The sequence below is a fragment of the Garra rufa genome, chromosome 23, assembly GCF_049309525.1.
Source record: "Garra rufa chromosome 23, GarRuf1.0, whole genome shotgun sequence".
In the NCBI taxonomy this organism is placed as follows: domain Eukaryota; kingdom Metazoa; phylum Chordata; class Actinopteri; order Cypriniformes; family Cyprinidae; genus Garra; species Garra rufa.
This window is the reverse complement of record NC_133383.1, coordinates 30,589,199-30,600,504: the sequence shown is the minus strand read 5'-3', so window position 1 is coordinate 30,600,504 and position 11,306 is coordinate 30,589,199. Positions and strand designations below refer to the sequence as shown.

At 34.7% G+C, this 11,306-nt stretch overlaps 1 protein-coding gene across 6 annotated transcripts; it reads left to right on the top strand.

The window, feature by feature from the left end:
- Window positions 1-192: 192 nt before the first annotated feature.
- On the top strand, window positions 193-9,623 carry hnrnpd (heterogeneous nuclear ribonucleoprotein D). 6 transcript variants are annotated; one of them, XR_012341741.1, is made up of 9 exons: window positions 193-526; window positions 3,891-4,059; window positions 4,152-4,313; window positions 4,581-4,712; window positions 4,914-5,010; window positions 7,168-7,323; window positions 7,942-8,024; window positions 8,320-8,421; window positions 9,162-9,623. XR_012341741.1 is itself a non-coding variant. In XM_073829619.1 (8 exons), the coding sequence occupies exons 1-7, from the start codon at window positions 366-368 to the stop codon at window positions 8,007-8,009; spliced, it is 933 nt and encodes a 310-aa protein (XP_073685720.1). In that variant the 5' UTR covers window positions 193-365; the 3' UTR covers window positions 8,010-8,024; window positions 9,162-9,623. The 6 variants fall into 6 exon arrangements, 4 of the variants coding, with proteins under 4 accessions (XP_073685720.1, XP_073685721.1, XP_073685717.1 ...); XR_012341740.1 differs by having other exon boundaries at window positions 7,942-8,421; XM_073829619.1 differs by lacking the exon at window positions 8,320-8,421 and having other exon boundaries at window positions 7,168-7,311.
- The last annotated feature ends 1,683 nt before the right edge of the window (window positions 9,624-11,306 follow it).

Genomic DNA, 11,306 nt, shown 5'->3' with positions numbered 1-11,306 from the left:
CCTGCTTGTTTTGTGTTTCTTTCATTCTCTGCATTCACATAGTATGTTACACGGAACCTAATCTTAAAAAAAAAAAAAAAAATAAAAAAAATATTTGGGAATAAACAGACGAGAGACGAGTGCCACCAATGAGCGTTCGCGTTTGTGAAAAGCGACGTGACGCCATGACGTTCAACTTCCGTTGCGCCGCCATTTTGTGAATGGACGCTGTTGCCATCGACATCCTGAAAGCAGACTAAAACAAACGCGATTCTGAGCCTAACTAAACACGGTTTACCTCAAGATCAGCTGAGTATCAACACGCGACGTTTTCCTCAGGAAAAACAGCTGAGATATCCCGTGTTTTCGCCGAGAATTGATCAAAGATGTCGGAGGAGCAGTTTCTGGGCGAAGACCCGATGATGAAGATGGAGGAGAATGATGGAGAAGGTTTCGGTGAAGAGGACATCTCAGGAGCTGATGATGGTGGACAGGGAGAGGCGGAGGGCTCCAAGATAGATGCTAGTAAAAACGAGGAAGATGAGGGGTGAGTTTCGGCCTCAGTAACACCATTGCGATTGACTGTAAATAAACAAAATAGCGTGAATGTAGACATGATTTCTGTCTACTAATCGGTCTAGAGAGACTATTCGACATGTTTTTTTTTGTCTGAAACTATCTGTTTCTCATTATAGAGCACACATTTGAAGAACAAACTTTGTAAATAACCTGAATGTATCAGTCAGACTCTGAATATTCATTAGTCGCGTGCGCATATTCACGGGGTTGCAGCTGTTTCCAAACACATTTGCCTTTCAAATGTTTTTCCAAATGTCAACACTGGTCTATTTTTCCATCGAGAGACTCTCAGTGGATTAAATGGTTAATGGTGTTTGTTTCAAAGTGCTTTGTTGTAGTTCCGTCGTATTATGTCATAAATTAATGACTAAACGTCATGTGACATGCGAGTAAGGCTTGAAGCATTTTAATCCTGACTTTAATGTCGGTCTTAAAAGTCTTCATTTCCATTTCCTAAAGGCCACACATTGTAGCAAAAATACTACAGTCGTGAAGTCATGACATTAAATGTTCCATGCATGTCAGTATGTTGGTCTTGTTTACAAATGCAATACTTAAATGTTGTTTAAACGAGATACATTCGCTTAAGATGCAAACTGAAGATATTAAGTGTTGTTGTTTTTTTTGAGAAAGTAAGTCATATGTCATATTTATGGTATTAAAAACCATTGGCCGATATTTGTCCTTTTTAATAATTGACTTCATTTGATACATTTCCTGTAAGACTTCTAATATCACGTTTTTTTGCATCTAAAAAAAATTAGTAGGCATTTGCATTGAAAAACTAGGCAAAAAGTGCTGAGAAGGAGCATCTAAACGATTTTTTTGACATTTGCATTGATAAGACAAAATACTGAAGTGTCTTTAAGAAGTGTCCTACATTGAGAGTACATATTAATGTATTGTGTTCCCTTTAATCTTTTTCAAAAAATGTCTTTAATTGTCTTACAAAGGTCTTAAAAGTCTTAATTTCCATTTACACAAAGTAAGGCCCTTAGGGTCATAAACTGTAGCAGGAATACTTAAAATCATAAAGTCATGACATTAAATGTTTCACGTATGTCAGTGTTTTTGCCTTGTTCTCAAACGCAATACTTAAATGTTGTTTAAACGAGATACATTCGCTTAAGATGCAAACTGAAGATATTAAGTGTTGTTGTTTTTTTTGAGAAAGTAAGTCATATGTCATATTTATGGTATTAAAAACCATTGGCCGATATTTGTCCTTTTTAATAATTGACTTCATTTGATACATTTCCTGTAAGACTTCTAATATCACGTTTTTGCATCTAAAAAGAATTTGTAGGCATTTGCGTTGAAAAACAAGGCAAAAAGTGCTGAGAAGGAGCATCTAAACGATTTTTTTGACATTTGCATTGATAAGACAAAATACTGAAGTGTCTTTAAGAAGTGTCCTACATTGAGAGTACATATTAATGTATTGTGTTCCCTTTAATCTTTTTCAAAAAATGTCTTTAATTGCCTTGCAAAGGTCTTAAAAGTCTTAATTTCTATTTACACAAAGTAAGGACCTAAAGTCATAAATTGTAGCAAAAATACTTAAAATCATGAAGTCGTGACATTAAATGTTCCATACATGTCAGTATGTTTGTCTTGTTTTCAAATGCAAGTACTTAAATGTTGTTTAATTTTTGAGAAATTAAGTCAAATGTCATATTTATTTAAAACCCCATTGTCCATTGGCCAATATTTGTCCTTTTTAACAATGAATTTACTTCATTTGATCAGAATTTGTAGACATTTGCATTGGAAAAACAAGACCAAAAGTACTGACAAGGAGCATCTAAATTACATTTTTTGACATTTGCATTGACAAGACAAAAATAATGAGTCACTTTTGTGCAGTGTGTTCAGAAGTGTTTACATTGAGAGTACACATTCCCTTTAATCTTTTTCAAAAATGTCTTTAGTTGTCTTACAAAGGTCTTAAAAGTTTCTTAAAAATTTCTATATACACAAAGTAAGGCCCTGAAGGTCATAAAGTGTATCAAAAATACTTAAAATCAAGAAATTGTTTCAAATACAAATACTTTAATATTGCTTAATCAAGATGCTTATCTGCTTAGAATCTTATTGCTTTAGAATCACTTTTGTTCAGTGTGATCAGAAGATGCAATATACCAGTTAAGCTTTTTTTTTATAATTAATTAAATATACTGGAGATTAGTTGTATGTTGTGCTGCTAGTACAACTCTTGTGTCGTCCTTACACATTTACATTCAGAAATGTTCTTTAATTGGTCTTACAAAGGTCTTAAAAGTCATCAGTTACGCAAAGTAAGGCCCTAAAGATCATAAATTGTATCAAAAATACTTAAAATCATTAAAGTGTTTCAAATACAAATACTTAAATATTGCTTAATCAAGATACATTTGCTTAAGATGCAAACTGAAGATAGAGTTTTTTTTTTTTTTTTGAGAAAGTCGAGTTATGTCATATTTAGGGTATTAAAAACCTATTGTCCATTGGCCGATATTTGTCCTTTTTAATAATAAATTTACTTAATTTGATCACTTCCTAGAAGACTTCTTGTTGTATATCATTTTTGCATCTAAATACTTAGAAAGAGAATAACTTTTGTGCATCCGAAGATACAGTAAAAGATACATTTTTTTAATGAATTAAAATCTAATGGACATTGGCTGTATGTTGTGCTGCTAGTTTGAGCACATATGTGACCCTGGACCACAAAACCAGTCATAAGGTTAAATTTGACAAAACTGAGATTTATACATCATATGAAAGCTCAATAAATAAGCTTTCTCTATTGATGTATGGTTTGTTAGGATAGGACAATATTTGGCCAAGATACATCTATTTGAAAATCTGAAATCTAAGGGTGCAAAAAATCAAAATACTGAGAAAATCACCTTTAAAGTTGTCCAAATTAAGTTCTTAACAATGCATATTACTAATCAAAAATACATTTTGATATGTTTACAGTAGGAATTTTACAAAAAATCTTCATGGAACATGATCTTTACTTAATTTCTTAATGATTTTTGGCGTAAAAGAAAAATCAATAATTTTGACCCATACTATGTATTTTTGGCTATTGCTACAAATATACCCCAGCGACTTAAGACTGGTTTTGTGGTCCAGGGTCACATATTAATGTATTGTGTTACCTTAAATTTTTTCCTAAATTTTCTTTAATTGGTCTTATAAAGGTCTTAAAAAGTTGTACATTTTCCCTGCAGAAACCCTATAATCGCCTGTCTTTCGGCCTATAATGGTTTTTGGCTAATATAAATCACTGTGATATCTTCTGCCACAGTCTGTTCTCACATCAGTTTTTTTTTTGTTTTTAGGAAAATGTTTGTTGGAGGCTTGAGTTGGGACACAACAAAGAAAGACCTGAAAGATTACTTCTCTAAATTTGGAGAGGTGGTCGATTGCACCTTGAAACTGGATCCTTTGACAGGCCGGTCCAGAGGATTTGGCTTCGTTCTGTTTAAAGAGGCTGAAAGTGTGGAAAAGGTATCTTTGCCAGATAGAGTTTTGTGTGTATTTGTGCCATTTGAGTTGAATGATTCAATTAAATCTTGATGTGTGTCTGCTCCTTGTCAAAGGTGATCTCACAAAAGGAGCACAAACTGAATGGAAAAGCTATTGACCCTAAGAAAGCCAAGGCCATGAAGTCCAAAGAACCTGTGAAGAAGATATTTGTAGGAGGTCTTTCCCCAGATACTCCAGAAGAGAAGATCCGAGAGTACTTCGATGCCTATGGAGAGGTATGGAGAAAGTGGACAGTTGATAGATTTGATAGGACACCCCTCACATTTCAGCAACCATTTTAGTATATCTTCTCAAGGGACAATACTATAGTGATTAAATGTGGATGTATTTTAGAGCAGTCAGTGTGCAGCTTGTATAGCAGTATAGATTTACTCTCCACTGTTGTCCCTTGAGAAGATATACTAAAATGGTTGCTGAAATGTGGGGGTGTACTCACTTTGTGACAAAACATTAAATGATTTACATTTCTACATTTTCCTCAGGTGGATTCCATTGAGCTGCCAATGGAGAACAAAACAAATAAAAGACGAGGTTTTTGTTTTATAACATTTAAAGAGGAGGAGCCAGTAAAGAAAATTATGGAGAAGAAGTACCACAACATCGGTTTAAGCAAGGTACAGTTTTATAACAATCATGATGTGCCTGGTCCCGCTGTTTGACATAAATCCTAAATGTTATATCCCTTTATTATTTCAAAACATGCAATAATCGCGTTTAAATGATATATTTTCACATTTTTTGTATTATAGTGTATTATTTTGGTGAAATGACAGCATTGACTGTGAGTGTTGTGAAATCTGTCATTGTGTCTGCAGTGTGAGATCAAGGTGGCCATGTCAAAGGAGCAGTACCAACAGCAGCAGCAGTGGGGCGGAAGAGGAGGATATACCGGCAGAGTCAGAGGGAGAGGAGGTGCGTCAGTATCTAGCGTTATTAAATCAAATATAACACCACATTAAAGGGATGAAAATATTGTTATTAAATACTCACCCTCATGTTGTTTCAAACCTGTAGGACCTTTGTTTATCTTCGGAACACAAATTAAGATAATTTTGATGAAATCCGAGCGCTTTCTGATCCTCAATAGACAACAATATGCACAGAAACATAGTAAGGACATTGTCAAAACAGTCTGTGTGACATCAGTGGTTCAACTGTCATTTTACGAAGCTACGAGAGTACTTGTTGTGCGCGAAGAAAACAAAAATAACAACTTTATTAAAAATAACCACTGATGGACTGGTTTTTTGATGTCCTTTCTACTTTCCTGGGTCTTGAACGTGTCTGTGTTGCAGAAAGCTGTTGGATTTCATCAAATATCTTAATTTGTGTTCTGAAGATGAAAAAATGTCTTACAGGTTTAGAACGACACGAGGGTGAGTACTTAATGACATAATTTTCTTTCTTTTTAAAGAAAAAAACGTCTGAATTACAGTATAAAAAAATTCTAAATTTAACCAGCAAAACATAATTACACGGCTAATTTGGAAAACTGTCTGTTGGATGAATGTTTTTCTCAAGTGATTAGATGTGTATCTGATCTAATGCATCAAAATAATATCAAATCTTTGTAAATGGTTATATACTGAGCAAAGCATTTTGGGACATGAAGTGTTCTACCAATATGATCCATAAAATGGCAATTAATTCTCTAAATGCCATTAAAGGAGTAGTTCACTTCCAGAACAAAAATGTACAGATTTACAAATTTACTCACCCCTTTGTCCACCAAGATGTTCATGTCTTTCTTTCTTCAGTTGTAAAGAAATTGTTTTTTGAGGAAAAGATTTCAGGATTCCTCTCTATATAATGGACTTCTATGGTGCCCCTGAGTTTGAACTTTCAAAATGCAGCTTAAATGCAGCTTCAAAGGGCTCTAAATGATCTTATCTAGCAAAACGATGGGTTAATTTCTAAAAATATTTACAATTTATATACTTTTTAATCTCTACACAGAGAACACACAAAGCTAGACAAGACAAGCATTTGAGGTTAAAAAGTATATGAATTGTAATTTTTTTTTTTTTTTTAGAAAATAACCAATCAATTTGCTAGATAAGACCCTTCTTTCCTCAGCTGGGATCGTTTAGAGCCCTTTGAAGCTGCATTTTGTAAGTTCAAACTCAGGGGCACCATAGAAGTCCACTATATAGAGAGAAAACCTGAAATGTTTTCCTCAAGAAACATAATTTCTTTACGACTGAAGAAAGAAAGACATGAACATCTTGGATGACAGGGGGGTGAGTACATTATCTGTACATTTTTGTTCTGAATGTGAACTACTCCTTTAAGGCGAGACACTGCAGGTGAATAGGGTAAAAAATGAACTAATAGTTATCGCCTTACTCAGTTGATTGATTACATTGATAATTGCAAACATTTTTAGTATTACAAGTTTTCTAAAATGTTAGTTTTAAATATGCAAATGAGGCGTTATTTAATGAAATATGCAGTAATTTGCGTAATTTCCAGTACAAAAATCTGAATTCTAATATGTCATTTTTTTTGACATATTAGAGTCAAATGTTTTTACAGAGGGAATTTTGGATATCTTATTTTGTCAGAAAAAAACTTGAAACAGTCAGAAAACAATGTGTGTTTTTTTTTTTTTTTTTTCAAGCAAATTATATCTGAACAAATCCCTCTGTAAAAACCTTCAGGATATGGACAGGAATAAAAATGTAAAGTTTGGTGTGTGTAAGTGCTCCTGAAGTGGAGATTTATGGCTCAGTGTAGGTGATAAAACTCAATTTTGAGAAAACAGCCTTTAAAAATATGGATTGCAAATAGAAATCTATTAACACAAATAGAGTGCTATAAAAGAAAGACTTAACAGTGTCTTTTGGATGTTTTCTTTCCACTAGTCTGAAAAAACACTTTGTGAAAACCCAAAAAGCCCAAAATCTCTTGACATGTGCCCTTAAATTAAAAATTAAAAATCTGCGTTATGTTTGATACCCCAGTCCACATTCATGTTAAATTTCATTCTGAATGGCACAAAAGCCTGCTATGTATTTTTTGCCGAATCAGCCTGTTAACAGTGATATATGCATTTGTCATCTGTTGCAGGTCCCAATCAGAATTGGAACCAGGGATACGGAAATTACTGGAATCAAGGTTATGGAAATTACGGGAACTATGGCTACAACAATCAAGGCTATGGTGGATACGGGGGCTATGATTACTCGGGTTACAACAACTACTACGGATATGGTGACTACAGCAGTATGTAATACTGTTTGTGAACGCAGAGATGAAAAAACTAAGGATATATTGTATCGTGGATTGTCGGTACTCGACCCGGACTATGACAGTTGTGCACTAAATTATCTGAGCAGAGAATGCACATGCTTGTATCATACATGCCTTACGCTTCGAGAGAGAAACAAACAAACTCTAGAACATTGCTGCAGTTGCTTTTTGTCTTACAGGGAAGGCTTGCTTGCACAAAGCTATACTGTACATATGTATTATAATAACTATGGTGCTAAATATAGAAAGGGATGTCTTAGCTTCGAAACACATTTTGTCAAAGTGCCTTTGAATCCATTGGACGTGTAAATCTGTAGGCCATGCAAGAAACGGCCGCTGGACGGCGGCCGTTTTTAGAAAATAATAAACAGTTTCCAAACAGTCATTTACGCCAGATCTTTGTCTCTCACAGTATTTCGAAAGAATCTTTGAATACGATTAACGTAAGTATCCCGCAAGTGTCTCCAAATTGGCTCCGAGACCCAAATTGCTGAGGTTGTGATCTGTTTTCCGCCTTTCTCGAGCGACCGTGTGCCAACACGTTTAACCGTAGACACCTGCGTTGTTTGTGTTTTCTGCTCCTAACTCTAGATCAGCCGAGCGGCTACGGCAAATCCCCGAGGCGAGGCGGCCATCAAAACAGTTACAAGCCGTATTAAGGCAGAAACGCGCAGGTATGTCGCACACCTTTAGTGTGCAAATCCCTCTTTTTCTGATGTACATTTGCTTAATGTTTGTTTTCCTTTTAAAGTTTCACAGCACCCTCAAGTGCTTTACAGTAGTGGTAACATAGAGACTTTGTTGGCAGTAATGTAACAGCTGGCTTTTGGCTGTTTCTTGCCATTTTGTTTAACTGTAAAAATTAACAGGTACAGTACTGCTAAATGGGTACCAGAAAATAAGGAATTACAAGGAAACCCACGAATGTTGTCTCCTAACTCTGACATATACCTTGTTTGTACCTGCCAGCGGGGACTTCCTTGCAGGCCATGAGCTGACTTCCCGATTGTCTCAGGCCCGCTCAATGCGGACAGGGTACGAGAGGCGTACGCTCTCGAATGCTCCCATTTGGTATGGTCTTCCAACATCCTGTATACCAATTGTAAAAAACAAAACAACCACAGCAACAACAAAAAAAAAAAAAAACATAAAAAGGACACGTCAAGCTTTTATCTTCTTTTCTTTGTTTCTTTTAAAACTTCTTGGGATTGGTTTTCTGTAATCATACATTATAATGTAATGCCATTTTTTACAGGCACCCATCAAGTAATGGTAAAATATGACGAGAGCCGGAATTAAAATTAACCGTTCACTTTTCGAAGGATCCGGCTTTCTCTGGACTTTCCAGTGTTAATAATGCACTTCTAATCTAATCTTATTTGTAATGCTTGCTTTTCTTTATTTGTAGCTCGCTAGCTGTAATAGTCCATGAGCTAAAAGCCGGTTTGTACTTGGATGCCGCTGCGCTGGAGAAGTGCTTTTTTATATTTGTATTGTGTGATTTTTCTACTGACAGCGGTGGATAAAGCTTCACCTGTAAACCGTCTTAATTTCACCTAACAAATTCTCTTTTTTAACCTTGGAAAGGTCGTATTGTTTATGGGAACTTATGCTTGTAATGCTTTCCTTTTTGCCTTTTAATTTCCATCAATTCAAGGTTTCACGTTAAATGTTATGACGATTACTCTACTATTATTCTATTTCAAACATGTCTTGTCTCCTTATTGAATTAAAGATTTGGGATTCCTTTACATTTGACGAAACTGTCCCTTTCTGAGGCGTAATTGTCCTTTTCTTTTTTTGTTTTTCAGACGTTGAAAGTCAACCCTGGGAGGAGAAAACGAGGGCCAGACTTATTAAATGTGGAGTCGATCGACACATTGCCACACTTTGGTCGCCATTTAATTCACCAGCTCATTTAAATCAGAAATTACTTTGAAGGACACGTGCTAAAGAACGTCTCAAGTGTTATTTTAAATCAATCCTTTGTGTTTAATTTGTCGGTGCTTGTGAACGTTTATAATCGTATATTCCCTTCTGTGTTGCTCTGAACCACTAAGGAACCCTGAGCATTTAGAAATTATTTGTGTACAGGTCTATTAATTTATTGCTTACAAGTGCGTTATAGAGGCCGTTTAATATGATTTCATATTGCAGTATTTTGCTACAGAGTCATGTAAACCATTGGAGGATGCATCAAAAATAAAGTGTATGAATCATAACGCCTGTTGTTTATTCCGAGATTAAATTCTTAGCTCACCCAAAAATGAAAACTGTCATCATTTAGTCTTCTTTGTGTCATTTCAAACTCATAAATCGCTGTTCTTTTCAATATGTTATAGCTTTAATATAACCAAAAAGCAGCATCAAACCAGTCATAAGAATCAATTGTGATTTATACATCATCTGAAAGCTGAATAAATAGGCTTTTGATTGATGTATGGTTTGTTAGGATAAGATCTGAGAGTCTAAGGGTGCAAAAAAATCTAAATATTGAGAAAATCGCCTTTAAAGTTGTCCAAATGAAGTCCTTAGCAATGCATATCACTAATCAAAAATTAAGTTTTGATATATTTACGGTAGGAAGTGTACTAAATATCTGCATGGGACATGATCTTAATATCCTAATGATTTTTGGCATAAAAGAAAAAATTATAAATTTGACCCATACAATGTATTTTTATTATGTTTTTTTACGTAGTCTGTTTGATCATATTCCCAGTTCTCTAAATAGACATTATAAGGGAAATTTTGCATTGTAAAAGTAGTTTTAATACAGTAATTATGCCGTGACTTATGTATAATGATAAGCCAGCTCATAAACTTCAGCTGAAGCTCATTTTGTATGTGCTGTATACCGGTGGACACTCTTGAGACTCCTCTACTGCCTCGTTCTTATCAGAAACTGAGAAAAATAATAATTACAACATCGTAAATAATGATAGCGGCATGAATATTCAGTTTCATATTATTTAACAACATATTTAAATGCTGAATCTGGTAATCCCAGGAGACCTGCGTAGTTCTACATTTAAATGCTGACAGCGAAACACTATCATAACCTGTTTAGGCTAACGTTAACTTGCCTTCATAGTCATAAACACATTTTTAAAATCTTGTAATATTTGAAAGCCTTTAGTATTTTTCAACTCTACAGCTGTGCAATAAAATTAACTTCAAAGATTCACTTTTTATTCATAAAGACGACAAAAAAATGTCTTTTTAAGATGAAAATGACCAGAAGATGGCAGCAGAGGATCAATCATTGGCTGCAGCTGCTATTTCAACTCCCTAGTTTTTTCAAGACGTCTTGCTTTTCTATTTATTATCAAATTACTAGTATAATAAAGTCTAGTACGTTTACGGCACTGAAGTATATATTATAGCAAGTGCAGAAAGTCATTAAAATAAATAAATAAATAAAATATAGCTGCTAGCAGCAATTACCGGGGTTAGAGCATTTAAGGCCTATATGGCTTCTATGCTGTTAGGGTGTAGGCCGACATGAAACAAATGGCTGAAACCAGAACACATCCATGATGGAGAGTATGATTTTATTGAGTTTAAACTTAGGACTCTCAAATATTAAAAGAACAGTTTGATTGACAACAGTGGTCCTAGAGGCAAAGTTGTTCAGAATGAGGAGATCTATCATATGATATGAAGATATAGTGTATATGTGAATATATGGATGTTTTATTGCAGTTTTATTTCTTTTACAATAGAAATATTATGTTTTTGACAACTTTTTAACTGTTACAGCGCCACCTATGGTCCAATCTTCATGAAACTTTGCACGCTTGTTAAGAGTCATCTGGTACATGTTTTCACCAATCTTCGTAAAGTTTTACGTTTTTGTTTAGGTTTTACAGGCTTTGGGGTAAACTTGACCACACCCCTTTTATGAATGACCCCGTATAGCCAAAGGACAAAATTCAACTTTCTTTTGATAATTA

Coding starts and splice junctions, on each gene's coding strand:
- hnrnpd (XM_073829616.1), top strand. CDS start 366: ATGTCGGAGGAGCAGTTTCTGGGCGAAGACCCGATGATGAAGATGGAG. Junction 4,713..4,913: donor ACAACATCGGTTTAAGCAAG/GTACAGTTTTAT, acceptor TTGTGTCTGCAG/TGTGAGATCAAGGTGGCCAT. Junction 5,011..7,167: donor CAGAGTCAGAGGGAGAGGAG/GTGCGTCAGTAT, acceptor CATCTGTTGCAG/GTCCCAATCAGAATTGGAAC.